The 24,020-nt window shown below is 54.1% G+C and overlaps 7 protein-coding genes across 7 annotated transcripts; 6 read left to right on the top strand and 1 right to left on the bottom strand.

The window, feature by feature from the left end:
• Positions 1 to 5,793: 5,793 nt before the first annotated feature.
• A1O7_03008 (uncharacterized protein) lies at positions 5,794 to 6,814 on the top strand. Its single transcript, XM_007757034.1, has 2 exons — positions 5,794 to 5,965; positions 6,024 to 6,814. Exon 2 carries the CDS (start codon positions 6,337 to 6,339, stop codon positions 6,679 to 6,681), a length of 345 nt encoding a protein of 114 aa, XP_007755224.1. The 5' UTR covers positions 5,794 to 5,965; positions 6,024 to 6,336; the 3' UTR covers positions 6,682 to 6,814.
• A 3,173-nt stretch (positions 6,815 to 9,987) lies between these two features.
• A1O7_03009 (uncharacterized protein) lies at positions 9,988 to 11,329 on the top strand (the record flags this gene model as incomplete). Its single annotated transcript, XM_007757035.1, has 2 exons — positions 9,988 to 10,112; positions 10,183 to 11,329. The coding sequence occupies 2 exons, from the start codon at positions 9,988 to 9,990 to the stop codon at positions 11,327 to 11,329; spliced, it is 1,272 nt and encodes a 423-aa protein (XP_007755225.1).
• Positions 11,330 to 12,078: 749 nt separating this feature from the next.
• On the top strand, positions 12,079 to 12,662 carry A1O7_03010 (uncharacterized protein; the record flags this gene model as incomplete). Its single annotated transcript, XM_007757036.1, has 2 exons — positions 12,079 to 12,209; positions 12,377 to 12,662. 2 exons carry the CDS (start codon positions 12,079 to 12,081, stop codon positions 12,660 to 12,662), a joined length of 417 nt encoding a protein of 138 aa, XP_007755226.1.
• Positions 12,663 to 13,248: 586 nt separating this feature from the next.
• A1O7_03011 (uncharacterized protein) lies at positions 13,249 to 15,000 on the bottom strand (the record flags this gene model as incomplete). The annotated part of the gene is made up of 3 exons (XM_007757037.1): positions 13,249 to 13,930; positions 14,038 to 14,773; positions 14,835 to 15,000. 3 exons carry the CDS (start codon positions 14,998 to 15,000, stop codon positions 13,249 to 13,251), a joined length of 1,584 nt encoding a protein of 527 aa, XP_007755227.1.
• Positions 15,001 to 16,155: 1,155 nt separating this feature from the next.
• Positions 16,156 to 17,256, top strand: A1O7_03012 (uncharacterized protein; the record flags this gene model as incomplete). The annotated part of the gene is made up of 1 exon (XM_007757038.1): positions 16,156 to 17,256. The coding sequence occupies one exon, from the start codon at positions 16,156 to 16,158 to the stop codon at positions 17,254 to 17,256; it is 1,101 nt and encodes a 366-aa protein (XP_007755228.1).
• A 1,377-nt stretch (positions 17,257 to 18,633) lies between these two features.
• Positions 18,634 to 19,417, top strand: A1O7_03013 (uncharacterized protein; the record flags this gene model as incomplete). The annotated part of the gene is made up of 2 exons (XM_007757039.1): positions 18,634 to 18,797; positions 18,994 to 19,417. The coding sequence occupies 2 exons, from the start codon at positions 18,634 to 18,636 to the stop codon at positions 19,415 to 19,417; spliced, it is 588 nt and encodes a 195-aa protein (XP_007755229.1).
• A 2,303-nt stretch (positions 19,418 to 21,720) lies between these two features.
• Positions 21,721 to 23,993, top strand: A1O7_03014 (uncharacterized protein; the record flags this gene model as incomplete). Its single annotated transcript, XM_007757040.1, has 2 exons — positions 21,721 to 21,839; positions 21,893 to 23,993. 2 exons carry the CDS (start codon positions 21,721 to 21,723, stop codon positions 23,991 to 23,993), a joined length of 2,220 nt encoding a protein of 739 aa, XP_007755230.1.
• Positions 23,994 to 24,020: the final 27 nt, after the last annotated feature.

Consider the following 24,020-nt stretch of genomic DNA (forward strand, 5'->3'; position numbering starts at 1 on the left):
CTGAGAAAGTCAACGGAGTCCCCACATAGTTGTGTTTTGTCTGGCCTTGCGGCTAATCCTGCCATGGGCGCAATCTTTCTGTGCGGGCCTTCGGGGACCCGGGGATTTCGGGGTTTCGAGTCCCAACATGAGAATTTCGAACCACGTGCCGCGGGAAGTCTGCTAACCAGATTTTGCCAGGATCATAGTGAGAAGGCAAGGGTGGCATCATTTGGTGTAGGCTAGGCACGGTCATTATGTGGCCAGTCGCCGGTGCTCAAAACGGCAGGATCACTTTATCCATCTATGGTAAGCAGACATGGTCAGCTCAGCAGAGCCTCGATGTGGGCTGTGGTTGCACGAAATGAGGAGTTTGGCATGCTATCCATGCATGACTCGTTTGTGCTGGTTGTTTCAATCCCAAAATGTTATGAAAGAGGCTAGTTGCATGAGCAATAATTCTCCCTGACTAGGCATTCAACATACAAAAGCCTAACTCAAAAGGCTCGGCGGGATATTCCCACGCACACAGAGAGAAGTGTCCCAGCTGCCAGGGGCTAAGTTGTCAGCGATGGGGCAGGCTCTCGTCTGCAAAGAGAAGCACACCAATCGTAGTTATGGAGATACTACGAGGTACTCGTAGGGTAAGGTTGGGAGATCTCGGGCGTGCGCCTGTTGTGTGATTCTCGGTAGCTCGAGGGTGATCAGGGGCCTTGCTCGTAAAAGTGGAACAGAAGGTGGCCTTTCCTTGAGATGGCTGCCACGTGGAGGATTGGCGGGGAAACGATCCGGCTGGCTTGAATCGTTTCTTAGTGACCTGTCTGTCACGTCTTTGAACTCTGCGGCGAATCGCCGATGGGATCTTTGTTGCGGGCCTAGCCTGTTGAAGACGGCAGGGTGCCAGGGTTCTGCCGGAACATCTCAGCTGTCACTGGAGAAACATGGCACCCACATGAGCAGGGAAAAGCGAGATGACTAGCCGAATACGAGGCTTGTCGGGATCCTTGTCACTCGGACTTCAACGATATGGACAGTCCTGCAGCCTTGCAATAATATTAAGGGCCGATGAAGCCCTGAATACTCGACACGGTACTGAGAAATGGATGGATTGGGTCTTTGTTGGAGACTGAGTTGGAAAGACTGGAGCTTGATCCGCCGTTGCTCAGGTGGTGCGGGAAGCCCTTGCCTTCTCGTGCTATCACCCCAGAAGTCGCAACATCCCGGTGTTGCTTGGTGAGCCCCGACGGGCCCACGAAGCGAGATAATAATTAAGCCTGACCGCGGAAGAAACTTCCCTGCAACTGCTGCTCAAAGACACTTTCGTGTCTAAAGTAAGTTCTTGTATCACAATCGATATGCCGCCCAGCATACATGTTAGCCCCTCGAACGAGCATTGTTGTCCCGGCCTCCCAGTCTGGACCTGAGCAGCCGCTCGCGAGCTTCGGACGTTATTGCGAGGTATTATCTTACTTCTAGAAGGTGGCTTGACGCCTCGAAGAGTACGATTCATAGTCCGGTACCCGGTTGGTTAGACTCCAACTACGTATGATGGGATCGGGAGCTCCTGGTGGGTGATGTGACTGTGAGCCGACGGTGAGCAAGTTGCGACAGTAGGTTGCCCCACGCATACCTTGCCGAGACACGCCGTCGCCAGCACCGCGATGCCCAAACATGGACCGACCGTGCAGTAGCTTGACTTCACGACGGACATGATGTTATGGCGGTCTTACTCACTTTGGTATAGTGAAGCACGGAGGTTTGAAAAGTGCCTGGCGATCTTTGCACATCATTATCTGCATAGCTTGGGAGTCGGACAAACTGGACATTCGCTGTCTGGCGTTGTCGCCTGTACGAGTGGAAGTATCATTGTAAGTCATGGTGCAGGTGCATCACAGCTTTACCGGAGCGTAAAGCAGCAATCGCAGTGTTTGTCGAGTATAACCGTCTCCTGATATTTGACATGTCCAGTGCGGTTAGTCATGGTGTCAACCAGGGAACGAGGCCTGCCGATAGTGTTTCGTTTGGCGTGCACGCGACTGCAGTGCCACGTGGCCCACCGAGGCGTTCAATGGAAGCTGAAGAGAACAGGCAACAAACCGGGTTGATGTCTAGTGTGCGCCCATGCGCTTAGTATTGGGCATCTGGCAACCTCGAGACAGAAAATGCTCGCATCGTTCTGGCTAGACTCGCGGCATTCTGCGAGTACTGACTCAACTGAGTGGCAGGTAAAGGCGGTGCTGCGTAAGCCTGCAGTCTAGTACGTTTGCTCGTGTTAGTTTTCCCTCACCCGCGCATAACCTGAATATCAATGTGGAAATATGCAACAGTAGCTTTTCATGCCGGTATCGCTATATTGGCACAATGTGGGGTAATACTGAAGCAATTCCACTCTTCACTAATGGTGGAATAATGGGCTTCAGCCAAATTTGCCATAAGACCTCGCACGGCCTCGGATCATCCGATGCCCCTATTCGTCACACGATAAGCATGTTGAACCACGAGGGAAAGATGAAACAGGCTGTAGGAGGACGGACTGACGTGCCTTTGCGCCTTTGATTTCGCACGAGTGCAGTCATCAACCAGGATCAAGTAAGTCGAGCCACCTCTGCAGGTGTGCGACCCTGTCGTAGACTTAACGGCATCTCCATGGGGTCAAACAGGAGAGTCAAGGAATAATAACAAAGCCTGTACCTTGTACGATCGATAACAATGGCAAGGCTACAGTAACTCTCGGCAGCTGCATGGGAAATCATGAGGATGACGCCGGGGTCGATCAAACAGGCTCCACGAGACCATGTGCAACCAGATCGACATGGGTGGCTTGGAGCAGCCCGGGTTGGTTGACGAATGGGGCTCTGGGTCAGTGGAAGACCAAATGACGCCGCTGCTTCGGAACCAGCAGGGGGCAAGGCCGCCCCTCGCTAAGGATGTCGAGCACGGGGAGCACTTGGCCAAATGAGGAAAAGGGATCAACGATGAGAAGAACACCAGCGACGCAGCGAAAACACCTAAGCATCGCCTACTTGTTGACTTTGCGCCGTCCTGAATGCGGCTGCAGGGCTCGCTCGACGGCTCTCTTAGCAGGAACATTATTACCGCTCTGCAGGATTCCATGTGCGAAAATCCGGATTTGCTAAGGCTTGAACCTGCGATGCCATTCATGTGCAGATCTTCTTCAGGCTTCAGCTTGCCACCGAGGCAAGGGTACCAGGGTCAAGGCGTGTGATAGAGTTCGTTGGCAACATTGAACCAGGTTGCCGGTAAGCGAATCCGTCAAAGGCTGGACACTAGAGCATCTTTATGCGCATAATCTCCGAGCGAAGTTCATTGGATCGACTCGCTAACCGAATCACTCCCCTGGCTTGGGCTCCTTTTCCAGCTGTTCCACCTTGATCGGAAGAAGTGGTGGAAGTGTAAACTCACAAGTCTCAGTCCTGGGTAGATCTACGGCGACCTCGGCAGACTCTGCTAATAGACGACGCCTTGTATCACAGCCCACGCGCCGACACAGCACGTCTCTGTGGTGAATCACCGATGATCTACGATGCACTCCACGTCGGCAGAACTGTCACTGGGTGGATATTGGACTGATTCCTGTGCCATGAGGGACATCCTGGGTTCTAGCCCTCCTCGTCACACAACAAATGCAGTCTCAAAATTTATACGCTTCTCACACGTACTACGTAGTAGCGCTTAGTTGAGCTTCAAGGAAGTCGTTGTTGCATGAAAACACCTGTCCTTTGGAGCAGAGTTTCAAGGCTGCTACTTTCTCATTTCCCATAGTGCAACTCTAGGCGATGAGCCTTGTGCCAGTCGGCTTCAGGTAGCCTTTGCAAGTTGCCGCACGTCCGTTCTTGCGGTGAGACGACGCTGGCTTCCACAAACATGCGTGCAGGACATGGATTCGATCCGTGGCCCAGCACCAAAAGCAGCTTCTTCAAGTTTTGAGCTTAGCGGCTTACCTACGTGCCAGGGATGCCGGGGGGTGCTAGCTCTGGGCTTGACAACCCTGGAAGTCACCACCTCCACTCTTAGCATTGGCACTAAGGATTGCCGCCTGATCGCCTGATCGTGTTTCGGCATCACAGGGGCCACCCAGTCCGGTAGATCTCTGGACTTCACCACTCCGGCCTGACGGCCTGTTACTGCGAACCTCGGACCGTTCACGGAAAGACACTATCATTACGCTATCGTACTGTGAACTCTTCGTCAAAGTTTACAGCCGGTTTGACGCCTGGAATCTGACGCCTCTAACGCCTCTCGCTAACTGTCATGGAATGGCGTTCGGGGTGAATTTCCACTGTCCGCACTGGCCCTTGTTCTGCCTTGCCATCGTCTCATAGCAGGCAAGGTACTCCGTAGAGGTTGCAAATATCCCGTTCACGGGGTCAGAGGATTGATCAAGTAGCTCCCCAACGGTATTATGAGCAGCGGCATAGACTTCGGAATATCGAGGTGAGCGACCTCTGGGACCTTTCGGTGGCTTGTGCCTTTGGTGCCGTTCCGAGTTTGAACTGAGATTCTTCTCGTCATCTGTCCCAAAATAGACTGGACGTACGTGTTACAAGTGCCAGCACCCCCCGGTATCGCAATTACCTGACCATGCGGCAGTAAGTTCTGCGACCTCTGCCCTTCTCCTCCCGCCATAACGGTTGACTTCTAGCCCATGCTTGGACTCTAACGGACCTTTACATTGACAAGTGTAGACCTCAGATATCCACTCACTTTGACTGTGAAGTGGAAGCGTTCTGCACCATCTTTTTGCGCCGCACCTTAAGTCCTCACTAACAGGATTCCAGTAGCGTTGGAATCTCGCGCGGCTGATCTCTCCGTCACAACAGGTGTCGGGTCGCCTCTCTTCGGCTGGTCATTGTGGACTGAAACGCCTCGACCTTTCCGACGACTTCGCTAGCTAGCGAGCCAGCTGGACAACTCAGCAAAAAGTCAACCATCATTGACAGTGGTAATGACGAGGGTCTGAGGCCAGGCTTGACCACCGATTACCCACCGGAACCTGTGGCACTTCTGAACTCTCGCACTAGTTCATCCCACTTACAACCATACGAGCCACATTGTTACCAACGGTGGCTTTAAACTCACCTTCTGCCCACTTTTGATCTCCCACCAAGCCCGCACATCGCACGCCTCTTAACTGCCAAACCAGGCACAAGTGTACAAGTCCCTGAAGGCCGCTGCATTATTTGACGACTGGAGTGGGATAGCCCGTGGGCTGCCCACCCTCCCAATCACCTCTGGCTCACCTCTGGCTCCGTCTTATTCTCGACGATCTTCACCCCTCGAGTCCTCGGCACCGGAAGCGCCCTGCTCGTTATTGTGGCCCGCAAGACTCCGTCTTCCTTTGTCGCTACTGGCATCCTCTTTCCATAAGCGAGCTCTTCGTCAAATGTCAAGGGCAGCGATCAGTCTTGAACCTGGACCTGTTTGCTTCCTTCCCGCTGCAACGTCACAACCCTGAGCTCCACCATCCGAACATTCCTCTCTCTCAACCAGTATCTTCTTTCGGTCTTCACAACCTTCCCCGCCAGTTCAGAATAGACACTTCGCATCGATAATGCCAGAATAAGCCTATCCATACCCGACCATCACAACCTCGTAAATCACGAATCGATCTTGATCACCTTCAGCAAACGAGAGTTCCCTGACCTCTCTTTATTCTTGAGGACGACCACCGCTCAGTCTCTCGGTTGGAAGCAGGACGTTTTCCACATCGACCAGGGGACTTGCCAGCACCGAAGCTGGACCTTGGCCTATATCATACCATACGCTCCTGTTCACCCATAATAGATCTGTGCTATGGCATTGGCGCTGCTTCCACCGTATGAGTCGAGTCGATCTCTGCAGCCTCCTTTACCTTCACACGCCTTTCTGCTGGCATCCGGTGCCATGGACCAGACAAACAAAGTCAGACCCTCGTTACCATCAATCTCTAGCCTGCTCGGACCAGTCAGTGAGCACTCTGCCAAAGGTCTGTTTTCTGGGTCTGCTCTGTAGAGAGGCCAATTTCGTATGCTGACGAGCACCAGGAAATGCTTCCTCTTCAACATTCGATCCCGTACGACGGATATCGGGGGGATCACATGGACATGGAATAAGCCCTGACAGGACGAAGATGGCAGCAAGCCCAAGGTCTCTGCCTCCACCAACACCAGAATTCCTGCCAACGTCGAATTTTGACTTCGCGCGACCTTCGCCCACAAATACCTCACCTGGAATCAGCTCAGGTCGGAACGGTCTCCACCAGAGCACAAACCCCGAGCTGTACGCTCAACGACCCTCCTCGTACCCGTCAGTCACTGAGCCGACGACTGCCTATCCTTCCTCGGCCGAATCCAATTCATGGCCAGCGACTTTTCCCAAGCGAGTACCAGACGCGTTGCCTCAGGAGAAGCCGCTGCGTTCTTTGACAGCCCCGTCAAGCGAGGGTCAGGTGGAGCCCCAAGTATTCGCTGGACTTTCTCAACAAAGACCGCTTCCGACAGACTTCCCTGGCCCCCTTCCCGGTATAAGTCTGCCGCCGATCAACCCATCAATGGCTCCAACGTGGCAGCACCATCATTATTACCCACCCAACAACCCTCCCTCATATCCTCAGACCCAAGAACGGTACATTTGTCCGACATGCAACAAGCCCTTCTCAAGGCCGAGTTCTCTAAAAATTCATACGTATTCACATACAGGTGAAAAGCCCTACAAATGCAAGCATGAAGGATGCGGAAAGTACTTCAGCGTGCGGAGTAACATGAAACGACACGAGAAGGGCTGCCACGGAGGTGAAACAGTAGGAGCTGCAAAGGGACACAGTCCACGAACAAGCTCATGACATCCACGACCAAGTGAGTTTGTGCATTTGCGAACCGGCCGCGGCCTCTCGCACTTCGACTATTGATATACTGGAGGCGCAACATCCAACTTTGTCATACCCCTGCCACGTTGGGGTAAAGTATACCTCAAGACTGGGTCGCACCCGACAACCAGCAAGGTGCACAACTCATCTTTACTGTCTCAACCGTTCGCCCAAAAATAACAGCGCTTGGACATGGATGTTAGCAATTTATACTTCTGTTTTTCTGCGTTCAAGCGACAAGGTGATAGGAAGCGGTTTACGCGCGAAGGATCATGCTATACGAACGTTGTCGACAAAGCGAATGGTCGTCTTGGAGCGACAGAAGAGGTTACGGTGACGGGCTCTGGCCTTGGGAGCCTGCACGCGGCGTTCTTGACCGTCTTTAGGCCAATGGTGCCGATGGCAGCGTCTTCACACGCGATGCACTGTCGAGGAGAGCGTCGATAGCACTGAGCGTATGACGATCGGCGACATTGGTTTGCCCGCTGCGAAAGCTTCCAAAGAGGAGCATGAAGTGATGGACATCAAAATGCCTGTACATTATTCTACAACGAGCACATCGCTATACTTGCTGGGGTAATTACCATGTATAATATCACATGAGCATCGGGTTAGAGGTTGTTATGCAGCGACTTCGGCGACCATGCTCTCGAATCCCTGTCTTACAGCGTCAGTGCGACGTCCCAGACCCGTTCCAGCTTCCCGTTGCATCGTGCCAATAGCTGGGTGAGCCTTCGGTGAGATCTTTTAGAACTTGGATTCCGGCCGTTCCCCTAAGTCGCGTCGAAGTGACTCGTAAAGCATCGAAGCGCCATCGTAGCGCCATCAAACTCTCTGGTGTGTGCCAATCGTCGCACCGGGAGTATAAGGCGAGCGAGGCTGTTCTAGACCGTCATCGACCGCCCAAATCCAAGGCCAAAGTCCTGTTTGCGAGTTCCGAGTCCGGTTTCTTCCTGTCCCTTTCTGTCAACTCTGACCATTAAGGAAACACCGTACCGAGCCCACAGTCGTCGAACCATGCAGGTCATCTGTATCGAGTCGTCATTCAGATAGATATTCGCTGGTAGCGAAGCAAGCCTCAGCTGAAAGCCAAGGCATTCTGGCATCCTTTCTCCATGTGGTCAACCGGTAATTTTGGTACTAGCGCACAAGCCACACGATCGGTTACACCGATGGCCACGTGGGAATTCTAGCGATCCAGCTGCCAGGTCTGGAGCGAGCCGGGGGTTGAGACGTGTCAGCGACTCAGCTGCGTTCCATGCTCGCCAGACGGTGGTTGGCGGCGCGCCAAACACGCGAGCCCAGGCGCCGCTATTCCCAACCGAGCTGGAAGCTCTGGCCTCCAAAACCAACGTCCTGCTTTCCCGTCACACCACTCCCTCCAGTCGCTGTTGTATGTGTGCGTACGGGTTTGTTCCTTTCCACGCTCTGCAACCCTTGCAAGCATATACAATATTTCGTTTACACAATGCTGCTGATTTCCACATGCGAGCTTGCCACGCATTCGTTTCGCCCGGAGCCCGTGCCCGGAGGCACCCCTGAAGTCTGAGTGGGTGTTACATAGTAAACTGCCTTTGGCGCCTTGTCATTTTCGGTGCAAAGAACGATATGCATGCATTGTGTCAGCCATGTGGCATTGGCGGGCCATTGCACTCCCGGTGTCATTCTTGTAAGGGGTAATTGCTTCGGGGTCAAGGACTGACATCGCTTACCTGTGCGTTATGGTCATACGGACCTCTGCTCCACCAAGCAAAAAGGTGAGAGCTCGTTCAATCGGCCGTGCTGTCGATTAGGCTACCCCTTAAACGATGTCCCCGAAGAGCCAACCTCATTTGCGGTAAAACCTTCAGCCAGGGACATCTTCAACAAGACTACAATATAGCCGTGGGCGTCGCTGGTATGGCTTTGATCCTCGGTATCGGCAGAAGTCTGCGATGCAGGGTCCGGGTAAGTCGTGGTCAGCAACCTCGCCGGCGTGCCACTGGTAACGGATTTGATGCCCACCGATATTGGTTGCAGTTTCCTTCCCCGTGAATGTGCAATGGTAAGCCGGGATCAAATGGCCCCAGTCGTCGCGCAGTCAAACAACCTTGGCTTCAACCATGGATAGACCATATGCTTTGCCTCGATCGGTTCCCTTCCTTTGCGAGGCTTGCCACAATAGCGGGATTCGATCCTTCGCATTCGGCCCACAGGGCTGGCAGATCTCCCACTCGGGCGTTTCGCTCCGCATGACCAGGCTCAGCTGTTCCTGGACGGGAAAATACAGGGCCGCACTTATTGCACCACGAGACGAAGCAGGGAGCCATGAAATGAAAAGACCTCGGAGACTACGCCGGGCCGTCCACCGCCAACAGATACTGATGCAGTCTCAGCCGTGCAGGAAACTAGACCTTCTGCTTATGGCAGAGCAGTCGGTTCCTTTGAGCGCGGTACGCGGGCCTAGCCCGTGCTTGCCTGGTCGACGTTATGGACACGGCTCTAATGGCTTGTCACCAGTCCACCCGCCAGACAAAGAGAAGGGATGCCAAGGCAAGCGTGTCCATCTCTCGAGTACTTACCTCAACTACCACAGTCCACGACTCCACGACAATGCTTATCCGTGCACCAATGGTCACAGCATTCCCATGGACGGTCTTGCCCTCGATGACCATGCACTCATATTGTTGCCGTGGATAATCAGGGCCATGGGGTTCCCCAAGCGTCTGAGGACGCTGGGTCCTGTTGCCGCCTCCAAAGGTCGGTCCATTGTTTCGCGGCGCATCCATGCCAGACCTGCGACAGCCAACAGCTCCGCGCATATCATGTATTCTTCACTGTGAAACAATGGACCTTTCCTTGGCGGTTTTCCACGGACAGTGAGCTCCTTCTAATCAAAAAGACCGTCTTATTGCAGGTTTTCTTCCTCTCATCCGCACCTCACCACCGTCCAACGCCCACGACGCGCTTTGCCCCTTTGCGAGTCATTGACAACCTTCTACGGCCTAGTATGTGTGTTAATCTCTAGATATGACTTAAGCAGCGTGCTAAGAGTGTTCCAAGAGAGCAGACAGGTTCTACATCCGCAAAACGTTGGTCTCGTCCGTACCTCCTAACCACTCGCTAGAGACAATGGCAACCAAACTGACAAGAGACCAGACAAGATGACCAACCCTGCAGTCAGCAACGAGGACTTCTACAAGGCCATCATCAAGCATGCTAAGGAGAAACCGGTCGTGGACTACGATGCCTTGGCTACAGAGATTAACATCAGTGTCGGCGGTGCTGGGTAAGTCTTCGACCCCCCTTATCCGCTTAATGCCTCTCGGATAATCAGGCAAACTAATACACACTTGCAGGAACAAAGTGCGTGCCTTTTTGAAAGAACTCGAGGGAGCTGGCGCTGCATGGGCGAGCCAGGACGGTGGCCAGGCCACCGCTGGTGCCAAAGCTCCCCTCGTTGCGGGTGCCAAGCGCAAGCGTGCTGCACAGAAGAAAGTGAAGGATAAGGCTGGCGGTGAAGGGGCCGCTGCTGCTGCCACTGCCGCCGCCAAGATTGGTGATGACGGCCCTGCCTCTGACAACTCACCTCCAAGAAAGAAGCCAGGTCGTGCCTCTTTTTCTGACAAGTCGCCTCCAAGAATCAGGCCAGCTCGTGTCAAGGACGGTGTCAAGGCCAAGAATAAGGGCAAAGGCAAAGAAATCATCGTTGCTACTTCCGACAAAGAACCAAACAACGAGAAGTCAGCTCGTAGTAAAGCTCACGCCAAAGTCATGCAGTCTACACCCACCAACAACAGCGGAGTCGAAGGCGAAGAGGTCAGCGTTACTACCTCCAACCTAGAGCCAGCCAGGAGCTTGCTTGTAGCTCGCGGTAAGGCTCTCGCTAAGTTTATGCAGTCTACACCCACCAACAACAGCGGAGTCGAAGGCAAAGAGCTCAGCGACGCTCCTGATAAGAAGGACGCGAAGCCTGGAAAGGAGAGAGCTGCTGCGAAGCCTGAGACCCTGCCCACAATTCCCGCCGCCGACAGCGATGTGAATGAAGACGCTCTCGCTTCCGACGAGAATGACGACGCTTCAGCTACCTACGAGGATGAAGACGATCCAGCTACCGACGAGGATCAATATTCTCTCCCTTCCGCCGTGAATGAAGACGATCTTGCTTCCGAGGATGAAGATGCCCTCGCTTCCGACAAGGATGAAGACGATCTCGCTTCCGAGGATGGAGATGTTGTCACTTCCGACGAGGATGAACTTGAGGGGCCCCCTTGGATGTACGAACTACTCAACGCACCTACGCCACCCGCGAGATTCATGGAGCTCCATGAGGTGCTTGAATGGTACGAGCATATCCCTGCGAGGCCAGCCGATCCTTGGACCTCAGACGAAGATTCGGACAAGGACGAGGTCGACAATGCCAAGAAGAACGAGGGTGAGAATACCAAGAAGGACGAGGTCGAGAACACCGGGAAAAACGAGGCCGAGAATCCCAAGAAAGAATGACTCCATCAACCAGCTTGATCGCCCCTTCCTCGTCGACAGTCCGGCCCCGGGTCTCCGACATCGAGCATAACTGGTTGATTCCTTGCTGGGCGCTGGCGAAGGGGCTTTCATGCCTGGGAAGAAGACGTCGGAGGCAGGAAGGTACGCCGACGAACAAATGGCAGAGTATCAGATCACGCGGGCTTTGAACCGACGGCTTGCATATGCAGTAGAGGCCTGATCCATAACGAGAGCGGGAACAAGCTCATGTGCTTTTGCAAGGATCGGGGGAGAAGACAATGAATCGATCTTTCCTCACCTCGTTGTTCACTTTTGCCGTGATTTCAGTGTGGTCCTCACCTTTTTTTGGCTCTCGAGGTGAAAGGAGGTCAGGTCTGAGGCTCTTAGAGTCTCGTCGAACTGATCTGGGATACGTTTTCAGCATGTGATTCTGCCCTGCCTTCCATGCCCTGCCTGCGCCGACTATATAAACCTGGCTTCTTCCCTTCATGATCCCGATTTTCTTTTCCCCGATTCCTCTTCTCAATCTCAGCATCTTCAATCATCGAGCGCGAAACATCAATCACCAACTCTTCATCGACCGTCCACTGCCGAGGGTTGCTCCTCCAAATTCCGCACGTCCAACCTGTTCGTCTCATCCTCAGCACCACCAGGTAAGCTAGCATGCCCAATCTCCATGCTCATATGTAGTCAGCTAGTCTTCGCTTTCCTTTCGTCCACTACGACACTGATACTTATTCTCAAGCACCATGGCTGGCGCCGAAAGCGAAAACGACGACTTCAAGTTCGTTATGACTTGCCTGAAGCACACGGTAGAGAAGCCCAAGCCGAACTACGACGAGGTCGCTAAAGAGCTTGGTGCAAAGAATGCGACTGCCTGGTAAGTGATTCTGCCACACTTCTCTTTGTTTCTTGTCTCTTCGCAGAACAGATCGGTTGAGTGGGGTCTCTGCCACATTATTGACACCATGTGGTTTTGCTTGCCCCCCGCCTTTGCTGCCCTTCCTGTCCTCGCCTGTAGTCAAAGGCTAACTCGGAGTTATCCAGCTACAAACGTCATTGGAGTATCCTCAAAAAGTGGGGTCTAGCTGGTAACAGTGGAAAGGGTCGCAAGCCTGCCGGAGAAACCACCACGAAGACAACCACTGCCCAAAAGCGCAAAGCCAACAACGATGACAGCGGCGGGGACGATAAACCCCCGGCCAAGAAGGGCAAAGCAGCTCCGAAGAAGAAGACAAAACTTCCGAAGGTGCAGGAAGAGGAAGCTGAAGAAGCTGCCGGCGAAGGAGATGATGAGGTTAAGGAGGCAAAGCCAGAAGAAGACGAAGATTGACGGGCTGATTTATCGCCTGGCTCGTGACGCACCAGGAATGCTTTTCGCCTCCACTGAAGCTTGGGTTCTTTTAGTACACAGTCACATGGCGACTCTGCGGTTCATCATCTTTGACAGCTACCTGGTGGCAGATTCGCATTCAGGCCGAAGCAGATTGGAAACGACGAGCGGGAGCTTGGATAGGGGCTCGATCTTCTTCGTCAATAGCAGACTGGACCGGTATTACTCCCACACTCCGGGAATGAGCTGCAACAGCGCCAGAGAGGAATAGCATGGGGCCTCTACACACGAGAACAGAGCACCGACCTCGTCATGGTGAAATTGGCGACGAAGTGTTGCGGTTCGAGTCTATTTCCTTCTTGTCGGAACCTGTCGCTGCTTTAGTTGACCACGAACCAAGCCAACCCCAATTAGGAAGCCCAAATATTCTGCGCACCTGCGCCACACCCACTTCCCTCTTCCCCTTCTACTCGTACCCCATGCAACACTACTGTATTCTTCCAGAGACTATATGCATCACTACTCTTCTAAGCTTACACCTGCTGCTGTTATCCATGTCCCGTCACCATGTCACAACCGTCACAACTCAGTCCTTATCCAAGGTCGGCACCTGCTCAATGTGCGTATCGAGAGACTTTTTGTCGTCGAGCTGCCCCAGAAGTTCTTTCCCCTTTGCGGTCGCCGCCTGGCCACCGACTTTTGCGTCGTCTCCATCAAAGCACACGGCAATCGTCTCCAGGCTGTGGCCTTTCGTCTCGATATAGAAGAAGTAGACCACGGCCGACTGGATCGCCAGCCAAATGATGTAGCACAGGTAGTACTTCCACTTGATATTCTCGAGCGCGACGGGGTTGACATAGTTTGAGAAGAACAAGCCCGCAGCCACGCTAAGGAGCATGACTGTGAGGTATCTCGACCGGAGGTAGAAAGGTGAGATCTCCACGACATAGCCAATCAGCAGGCCCGACCAGGCGAGGTTGTAGAAGAACATGAAGACGAAGATGAGGGCAATGACTGCGCGGCCTGCGGCGTCCGTGCCATCTACCCCGTACCGTTGGCTCGCAATCGTCCACCCGGTCATGGCGAAACACATGCCAAAGGTCGCGGTCAGGAAGAGCGGGCGACGTCCGAACTTGTCGACCGTGAAGGCCATGCCGGTGGCAATGCACATGTTGAAGATGGTCAGGCATCCGTTCAGGATCAGCTGGTCATTGGAGTTTGTGATCCCGATCTGTTCGAGCACCAGGAAGATGTAGTAGGACACGATGCTGTTGGTTGAGGTCAGCTTAGGTCAACCCTGCTCAGCTCCCATCACCACAGAGCTAGACTCTGAAAACGAAGAACATCTCATCAGACGTGGAAGGAACCGACTTACCCAGATCCTGCGGTTTGGCTGAAGATGCCAGCCGTGGTGACGATCAACAACCGATGACGATTGCCCTTGGTCGACCAGAGCTCCGAAATGCCGCGCTTGGCAAATTCCTTCTCCAGTGCCATTGTTTCCAGCACTTCGCGATATTCGCTTTCGACAAAATCCTGTCCGGACGCCGGACCGTGGAAACGCTGGAATATCTTCTTGGCGACATCGTGACGTCCTTTGACAATGTGGTATCGCGGCGATTCGGGTACCAGCCATATCAAGAAGAGTTGGATCACCGAAGGGAACGCCTGTAAGATACTGGGCAGCTTCCACGACCACTGACTCTCCATTTTGAGGGTCCCGTACGTGGTCCAGCTGGCAATGATGGACCCGAGGTACCACAACGTGTTATAGATCGTGGTCAACCTTGCGCGGTACTGAGGGTGCGAAAGTTCCGTGATGAGCATGGGAGAACAGCTTTGCGTGTAGACGATGCCGAGGCCGATGATAAATCGTGAGGCAATGAACATTCCGATATTGATACTGACGGTCTGCAGGATGACGCCCAGGAAGATTAGCGAGCTGCCCACCAAGATGGTCCACTTGCGCCCGATGTGGTCAGCGAGATAGGGCACCAAAGGCAGCCCCACGACCTGGCCGACAGAGAAGATGGCGTTGAGCAGCCCGAGCATTGAAGCAGACGGATGATTGAAGGAGTTCTGCCAGTAGTCCAACGTCTGGAGGCCGTTCACTGTAAGCGATCAGCTTGATGGGCTCTTCCGCACGCAATATGGGGCGTGAAGCCTTCATACTCATGGACCCGTCATATCCATTGGTGGCCGAGGAGAGCAGCAGAATCGCGCACAGACAGTGCAGGTGGATGAGAGACCGGTGCTTCCACCATTTGACCTCGGGGTACTCTTGGCCCCCAACGACCAGCGTTGTTGTCCTCGGGACTTTGTTAAAGAGTTTCACCATTTTGGCAGAGACGGCAGCACGCTGGTCAACAGACAGAGGTGGGATCAGGTTTCCGTGGAGGGAGACGGGCTGGGGTTCTTGAGTTCCACTGGCCCTTCTTTTCTATTCACGCCTGACGAGGGGATCATCTCTGCAAACGAGATGCCATGGCGGAATCCGGGGTATATCCCGGGAAAGGCGGATGTGGCCTCGTGCGATGAATCAGCACCAAATTAGCACTTTCTCATCTACACACCGACCTTCACCAGGGCGCAATACCCTCGGCTGCAGACTCTACGTGTCACGGGGGGTTAAGTCGGCTTGATTCTTGGAAACGGTACACGGGTACCAACATGACTTGGATTGTACTCTTGCAAGCGAATGATCTGAATGCGAGAGGGCCTGTCATTGTCGACCAAGGTCCATCGGCATTACTCCGATACCACCGTCGTGTCTCACTTCCCTATTCCAGCAAGCTCTTCTTGAGCCGCGATTGCATGGAGCCAATCAGGAAAGAGCGCCGCACAGGTATAGCTTACAATGTGGATATTGGGGTCGCTTCAAGCCGAGCCAAGGTTTCCGTGGTTGATCTTGGAACAACAGCTTCATGGTGATCATGGGGACTTTTGCGGGGGTGCACGCGGGATGGCCAAAGGCGTGGAGGGGAGAAGACACGGGAGGGCACGAGGGTTAGCTTCGGGATTGGAGAAGCAGTGTCGACAGTGAAGCCTCCATCGGTGGTTGAGGCGAGCAACACAACCAAGCTTAAGAAGGGGACGGCCGAATCAAATCAGGCTAAATACGCCTGTGACCAGCCACGCTTCGGCGGCTTCATGACCCTCCCCCATGAAGCCCAGAAAGGCAACTGCACTATACCTGGAGCAGCAAGGCGGCGTTAGGTAAATCTTGACGGACGCCACCATCCGAGCACCAGCACATCATTACCGGCACAATCTTGCTCGCATGGCGGTCAACTTGCCCGGTGCTGCCCCGTGGTGGGAGTTACAGCACTTTACTTGCATGGACGATGAGATATGACCTGACCTGACCTGACCTGGCAGACCACACTATCCGTGGATCGAACATCGCTTTAGTCACCGTTGTCTCGAGCTGCACCTCCTCTGGGCCTCAAGCTTGTCGTCGACCACATCAGTAGTAAACAGCCCACGACATACCATGGCGCCCTCAGCGGTGATGGACCACCCGGCCGAGTCGGCACCACGATACGTCAACGGGGGACTGATCACCGACGTCGAGAAGCACGGGGACAACCCCGTAGTGATCCGGCTGAGCGACGAGGAGCTCCAGTCCGGCAAGACGAGGCCCGAGACGCTGCAGGAACTGATCAAGTACTTCCACCGGGACGGGTTCGTGGTGCTCGAGAACGCCATCCCCGAGGAGATCATCGACCGGCTGTACGAGCGCATGGTGCAGGACAACGTCGACTACCTGCGCAAGAAGCACATGCATTGGAACCAAGGGGCCGCGACCGGCAACGTCAGCCAGATCCCACCGCTCGAGCCGAACTTCCTGTCGCGCGACATCTACGCCAACGTGCACATGATCCGCCTGTGCGAGAATTTGCTGGGTCCCAAGCCCGAGCTGCGCTTCATCAACAGCAACGTCGCCTGCCCCGGCGGCACGGCCCGCCAAGCCGTGCACAGCGACGTGCACCACAACTGGCCCGAGGTGCCCGCCTGGGGCCTCGTCATGAACATCTACCTCCAGGACACCGGGCCCGCGAACGGCGTGACCGAGGTATGGTGCGGCACGCACACGGCCTACCCGCGCGAGGAGCAGCAGGATAACCCGGACCGCGGCTGGATCAAGAAGGACTACCTGCAGGGCCGCGCAAAGGTCAAGCCCCCCGTGCAGCCGACTGTCCACAAGGGCGCCATCTGCTTTCGCGACCTGCGCCTCTGGCACGCGGGGATGCCCAACACGAGCGACCGCCACCGCATCATGCTGGCGATCGACTACTTTGCCCAGTGGTACCAGTGTCCGATGACGACCAAGCTGCCGCGTGCGATGAAGGACACGATCGAGCGTGAGTGGGAGGGCATCTCCACCGCGGGCGTCGAGTGGGTCGACGGGCCGATCAACAGCCTGGACGTGCCGTTCTTTTTGAACATGACGCAGGATCCCGACCTGTATTTGCTACAGACGGAGAAGGGCTTTCAGGATCTAAAGGGCCGGCAGACGGGGGAGTACAAGTTTGATACGAGCGTCGTGACGGATCAGAATTACTGGACGCCAGAGGTAGATCAGGCGGCTTAGCTTAGTGCTGTCTTGATTGGTGGGATGATAAAGATATATATGTATTTGCGTGTGTATGTGTGTAGGTACTCTCTGATGCCTCCAGTGCATCACTGCTGCCAGAGGTTAGATGTGACCGTGTGCAATACATTGCTAATACACGCGTACTCTCACACTTCCATACTTGATCCTGTCTTCCTCACGTACATTCATGAATACATACATTTGGCCGCTCTCAATTGACAGGGATGTGTTCCTGTCTAACGCCATCGGCACAACAAGAAATTCGGGAAATCTGGGTTCGTTCGACTTGTTCCCGGACGCACTACGCACCGCGATAGGGGGCGTCGTCGAAAACAGTGTGCATGTCAAATTCAGATGCAGTTGTAGGCGGCGGGCACAATGCTCCGACTCTCTACTCGACGGGCTCCGAAGGCAACGCACTTTGCATGACCAGCTCTCCCTCGAATACTGAAAAGAAGGAGGTTGTACTCGGTCAGGTCGAGCCAAGAGGCCGAAGACATCGGTCGTGGTCTATCTCCGATATTGTCCACAAGACAAAGATGGTTGTTGTACGGGAGGTGGAAGGTTGGTAGGAAAATTGGAGATACTTTTTGCTTTTTTGAGGGAATCTGCTAGTCGATAGTGCGGTTGAGCATACGCCTTAGCGTGCTCAGTTTGTTCGGTGGATCATCAAGCTCTTGTGGTCGTGTTCTGGGGACCTCGTTCTTCCTCAGCTCCCCTCGTTGTCGGCTTGAACTTCACCATGATTTCTTTATGTACCTACGAGTATCAACTCAATTCTGGTTGGGACTCCAAACCCAAGGAAGTTCTGGACGCTGCATTCGCCTGTACAGTCGTTCTACTTGGGAGTCATTGCAGGTGCATAGAACATCCTGCCTCTGGACAGCCCGGTGCAGATGCTGGTGCAGATGCTGGTACAGTAACTGAAGCTCATGTTATTATCATCCACTCATCCACTCGTCCATGAGCCGCGCCTGATACTCAGATGCGTTTCGTCTCAGTCTGCATTGTGAGCTTAGCATCAAGAATAGGTTGCTGATGACAAGCTCAGATGCCCTTCACTTCACATTCCCTGCCATATGATACGGAACATGGATGATGCCACCGCTTTTTGACCACCCAAGTGACGACGCCATATGGAACCGAGGCTCTGCTTCTCTTCGACTCTTCCTCCCTACCTTCCGCTTTACTTTCTCTTGTCGACTGACTATCTTCTCACTCTCGGGACTTGAACCTGGACTTTCTCTTCTCGACTGACTTTCTTCTTGACCCTCGGGATTCGGACCTGGTCTTTCTCTCTCCAAACATCTACCTTTCCTGCTCTTTTAAAACTTTCTTGATCACACCCAAGCCACAGAACAAACGCTACTGAACATGGCCCCCAAAGCCAGCAGGGTTTCCGCCTCAGCAAGCGGCGTCGGCGATCCAAACTTCGAGTTCGTCATGAGCGTCTTCAAGAATTGCGAGCAAGTCAACCTCATCAAGCCGGACTGGAACGCCGTCGCGAAGGAGCATGGGATCAAGCATGGGCATAATGCGTATGTGACATCTACCTACCTGTTAACCTAATTATCTACGTATCTGCGTATCTATCCGCTGCATTTCTATGTATCGCTTGGTTCCCTGTATTTCACCTTATCGGATCACATTCTTGTCTGCGGCTTGTTTCCCTGCACTTCACCTTCAATGAAGGACAAGTACCACTGCTGACGGACATGGCTGTCTCAAAAATAGTTCCTCCAAGATCAAGTCTATTGTGGAACATCACGGGCTCACCTGGGAGAGAAACTCGATCAAACCTGGCGCTGCTCTGTGCAACGGTGCATTGAACAGCGCCAAAGCCGTTGTTGGCGAGCCGAAGATTGCGAGCGCCAAGGGTCGTGGACGCAAGCGCAAGGCTGACACCGATGCCAATGACGATGATCACGGCGAGGCTGGGGAAGTCGACACTCCCGGCAGCAAGAAGGGTAGCGTAAAGAAGGGAAAGAAGAGGCCGCCTGTCGTTGAGGCAGAGGATGAAGATGGAGGAAGCGAGGCGGAGAAGGTCCAGACCACGAAACAGGAAAATGGTGACGGCGACGCTGAAAGTGATGGGGTAAAGAAGGCGAAGAACGAGAACGACGATTCAGACGTTTTGCTTGGATCCGCGCATTTCTAAAGTGCTGAATTGAGCGATCCACATTTACAGGCGGATCAACGCTTTGGATTGGGAGTGAGCTTCAGCTGACAAGGGACCGGATAGGAGACGGGTGAGTACAAGAGCTGGTCAAGGCGGCGGGAAGGCAGCCCCGGCGACAAAGAGCTCTCGCCTACTTCGAGGCAGACCATGCGTCGATCCGAGTGACTACAATGATGTGAGCGGCCAAAGACCATCACGCTGCAATGAACAGTAGCGTATATAAGACCAAGTCCGCAGGCAGCTTCCGCTTCAACGTCTTCATCACTCTTGCGTTCCTCCTCTGTGGCCGGGTCCGCTGAGCTTGATCCGGTTCAAACTCTCTTCTTCGCGTTGGTGCCGGGCTTGAGGCGCAAGGCTGCACGGAGGCGTGCGCTCAATCTTACCGTTCGTCCCGTCCGACGCTTAGTCCCCTCCAACACTAGATAATCCACAGCACTTCGCCAATGGGGACCAGAAGGAGATCTCGGCGTATCAGGGATTGGACCACCAGTGATCCGATCCGCTATTCGAAGTCTCTTGGGTCAAAGGTAGAGCTGCGGCAGGTGTTGGAACGTGGACATTGGCGTGATTCGGGAAAATCAGCGGTGATGGACAGAACTCCTCCTCGAACGCGTATCGTGAGGCCTGAAATCATCGTACGCCACCTCAGACTCGCAGTTTGCGGCACAAAGAAGGGTCTACCAGCAGGACAGTGCGTTCGGGCCATGTGTGCATTTCTCCAAAGGCCCATGCTCCGAGATCATGTCGTCCCGCACACGGTCCTAGCTCTAGCTCATCTGTTGAATACATTAGTGATCCTCGTGTATCCATGTCCCTGTTTCTCGACGTTCCGCAACTTGTGTGCGAACAGCGCTAGACTCGCCCCATTCAAGGACAGCCACTGCAACGCCGGCATAGAATGAATAGTTCTACCAGCACATGAGAGTCAGCAGATGCAGATGCGCTGTGTACTGCAGGCCGTCGACCGAGTGTGGGAGGGAACAATCGGGACCAACGCAAGCAAGTTTACCAGCTTTGTGCACATGGAGCTGAAAGTCATTTTCCCGTTCGTCCAGTCCTCGTGCGAGCAGGACCAGGACCACAGCGTCCAGATGGGGGCGCCCTTCAGTTCTTGGACCTTGAAATATGCGACCGCGCCGATCCACAATCCGATCCCTGCGACGGAGGTAAAGAAGACAGCCCATGTGTGCAGATGCGATTCGCGGAGCCGACGTATCTGCAGAAACAGTCAGATATTGAGGGCTGGAACTTCTACACACAGGCGACCGAAAGAACTTGCCGGGCCTACGAGAGTGAAGAACGCGACAATTTGTATGAGCACGGCGATTCCCGATGCCGCCAACATGAGCTAGGTAGGCTTCATATCCATCCTGGACGGCCATCCCGGCAGTGGAAGCTTGCCAGGCTGCAACAGCACTGTATGGCGCGCGGTATACCAGACCACTACTGAAAGCGCAAGGACCGTGAGGACCGAGGCGCTCACACCAAGCGTGATTGCTCGGATGATTACGCGAAGCAAGCTGGGTCGTCCGCGGGCTTTTCGTTCTTCTTGCTTGACTTGCTGGTGCGAAGGGGGGCAGGTCAATCGCAAACGTGTTATCGACGTGAGGTGTCCGGTGGTGACGTAGGGATTCCATTTCGTGTTGGACGCTTGTAGACTTCAAGTCTCTGAGATAATTATCGTGTTATGGTGTCGTGTGTTTGGGTGTGGGGGTTTTACATATCGATACCCACGACCCGGGTGTCGACCTTGTTTAACACGCGGCGGAGACTGTGTCTCAGGGGCGTATATCCATCCCTGAGACAGCCCAGCAGATGTCTGTGGTGGCAGGCCCCATGGATTTTTGGTGTCGGGCCAGGAATAGCGCTCCAGCCGGTGGCAGAAGCATCCAAGACTGTCGTTGAAGTAAGCACTTGCAAGGCCTCTATGGTTTAGGGTTCCTGGGATCGATCGCTCGTATCGAGCCAGATGGGGCAAGATTGGACGCCTTGCATGTTCGAGTTTAAGAACAATAGGTCAAAGGATGAAGCAATAGATATATACAGAGTGACCAGAGCCTGAAGTGCAAGGAGCACTTCTTAACTGTGGCGTGCTGTGGCAGCTACACCTGCAGGCACGAGAGGCTGTATTTCCCCCGGTTCCCCCTAACCAAGCGTGCTACGCAGTTACCAATATAGCAGGTTAGGCGAGACAAAAGCGGCAGCAAGGATCTTGGGGTTGCTCGACGCTGGAAATATTTTCTTCCCCGCATACGATTTTGTCTTTTGGTCGAGAGACAACCATGGCTGTATCTCGGCATCGCAGAGGAGGCAAGCCTGCCGGCAGGGGGCTTGGAGGGAAAAGAGGTCCCATACTGCGCCAGCAAGGACAGTTCAAGGCTTCGCGCCTCAAGGAAACCGCGTAAGTGTATGGTCGAGATCTTCCATTCTGCAGGGACATGCTAACATTGGTAGAGATGAGGAGACCCAAAATGGCACGGGAAGCGAAGAAGACCTCCCAGAAGTTGCGGAGCAGCTCGAGTCGGACCAAGACGAAGACGTCCAGTCCGTCAGTGAAGACGAAACCCCAACCTCAGACTCATACGGCCTGTTGCTGCAATCACTTAATGCGGCATATGGAACCTCTGAACCCCCAAGGAAGAGGAGAAAGTTCGTCGAGAGTGATCGTACGGGAGAACCCGTGAAGGGCGAAGATACGAAGACTGAGCAGCCCAGTCAGGACCAGAAAGGACAGGCCGAAGAACAGCTCCTCGAATTGGAAGACGACGTGGAGGCGGATGAAGAGGCTGGCCAAGCTGCAGAGGCTGACTCCGACGACGAGGAAGTCCTACTGCGGGATCCATTTGAAATGCACTACACAGCAATTTCGGAGCAAGATCTGAAAACTGCGGTCGGACAAGTGGATAACAAGCAATGGGAGACATCCTCTTCGGTTTTGGATTTGGATATACGCCGTACAGCCATTCGCAGGAGAGGGACTCCAGCGGAGATGGCTGAATTGAGATCGGCAAAGGACGCCTATCTGAAACGCAGGCTCGGTGACGGTGGTAGCAAAGTCCTCTCGAGGCTCTCCACGGAAGAGAGGAATTTGGCAGGATCGATATTCAACTATGTCGATGTGCTGGATGGCTGCCGCGACCTCAAGAATGCGACCCGCCTACGGGACTTGTTTTGCCTCCATGCCTTGAACCACGTCTTCAAGACCAGAGATCGCGTCTTGAAGGATAATGCCAAATTGGCCGCCCAGTCCGCTGAGGCTCCAGATCTTCGCGATCAAGGTTTCACGAGACCGAAAGTCCTGGTCATAGTGCCGACGAAGCAAGCATGTGCCAGGGTCGTCGAGAGCATTACAAAGATCAGTGAGCCTGACCAGCAAGAGAACAAAGCACGCTTCTTAGAGACGTACTCTCGTCAGGACGAGGATGAATGGCAAGATAAGCCCGAAGACTTTCGAGCCCTTTTCGGCGGCAACCACGAAGAAGACTTCCGCATTGGCCTGAAGTTCACCCGTAAGACCATCAAGTTCTTCTCTGGTTTCTACAACTCGGACATCATCATTGGCTCGCCTTTAGGCTTGATGCGCACAGTCACCACAGGAGGCGGCGGGAAAGACAAGAAGAAAACCCACGACGCGGACTTCCTTTCTTCCATTGAGATTGTAATCGTGGACCACGCCAATGCCCTTCAGATGCAGAACTGGCAACATGTCGATTACGTCTTTTCTCAACTCAACCTCCTTCCCAAGGATTCCCATGGCTGTGACTTCTCCCGCGTCCGCCATTGGTATCTCGACGGCCAAGCAAAATACCTGCGCCAGACGATCATTCTCACCGACTACCTCACCCCCGAGATGAACGCCCTAGCCTCCACGCATCTGCACAACATCAGCGGACGAGTGAAATACGTCCCGACCTACCCTGGGGCCATGCTATCCGTGTCTTCACTCGCCCTTCCCTTACCATTCACACCGCCGATCCCGCAAACCTTCCTGCGCATCCCGTCTCCAAACCCGCTTTCCGACTCTGACGCCCGCTTCAAATTCTTCACCACGACGATCCTGGCCCCGTTGATCCGCGATTCACGCCATCAACGTGGAATCCTCCTCTTCGTGCCCACCTATGCGGATTTTGCCCGTCTGCGAAACCATTTGTCCACTTCCTCCGACGCGGTGAATATCTCCTTTGGAAGTCTCTCGGAATATACCCCTGTCAAGGAGGTTTTGCGCGCACGCTCGCACTTCCTCTCCGGCCGGCACGCCCTTTTGCTGTACTCGGAGCGATCGCACCATCACTTTCGCTACAGGATCAAAGGCGTGCGCAAGATCCTGTGGTACGGATTGCCCGAAAACCCGATATTCTGGGCGGAAATCATCGCGCTGCTCGGGCTTGGGGGTGCTAAGGACGGCGATGCTGGGAGAGGAAAGGCAAGGACGAAAGGTGTGATCAGGGCACTGTTTTCCAAGTGGGATGCCCTGAAGCTGGAGCGTATCGTTGGCACACAGAGGGTCGGTAGATTGATCAACGATCGTGGCGGCGATACTTTTGAGTTTGTCTAGTGGTCCGGTCCAGTGAGAGCGAGATGT

This window comes from Cladophialophora yegresii, assembly GCF_000585515.1.
Source record: "Cladophialophora yegresii CBS 114405 chromosome Unknown aczIN-supercont1.2, whole genome shotgun sequence".
Taxonomy (NCBI): Eukaryota; Fungi; Ascomycota; class Eurotiomycetes; order Chaetothyriales; family Herpotrichiellaceae; genus Cladophialophora; species Cladophialophora yegresii.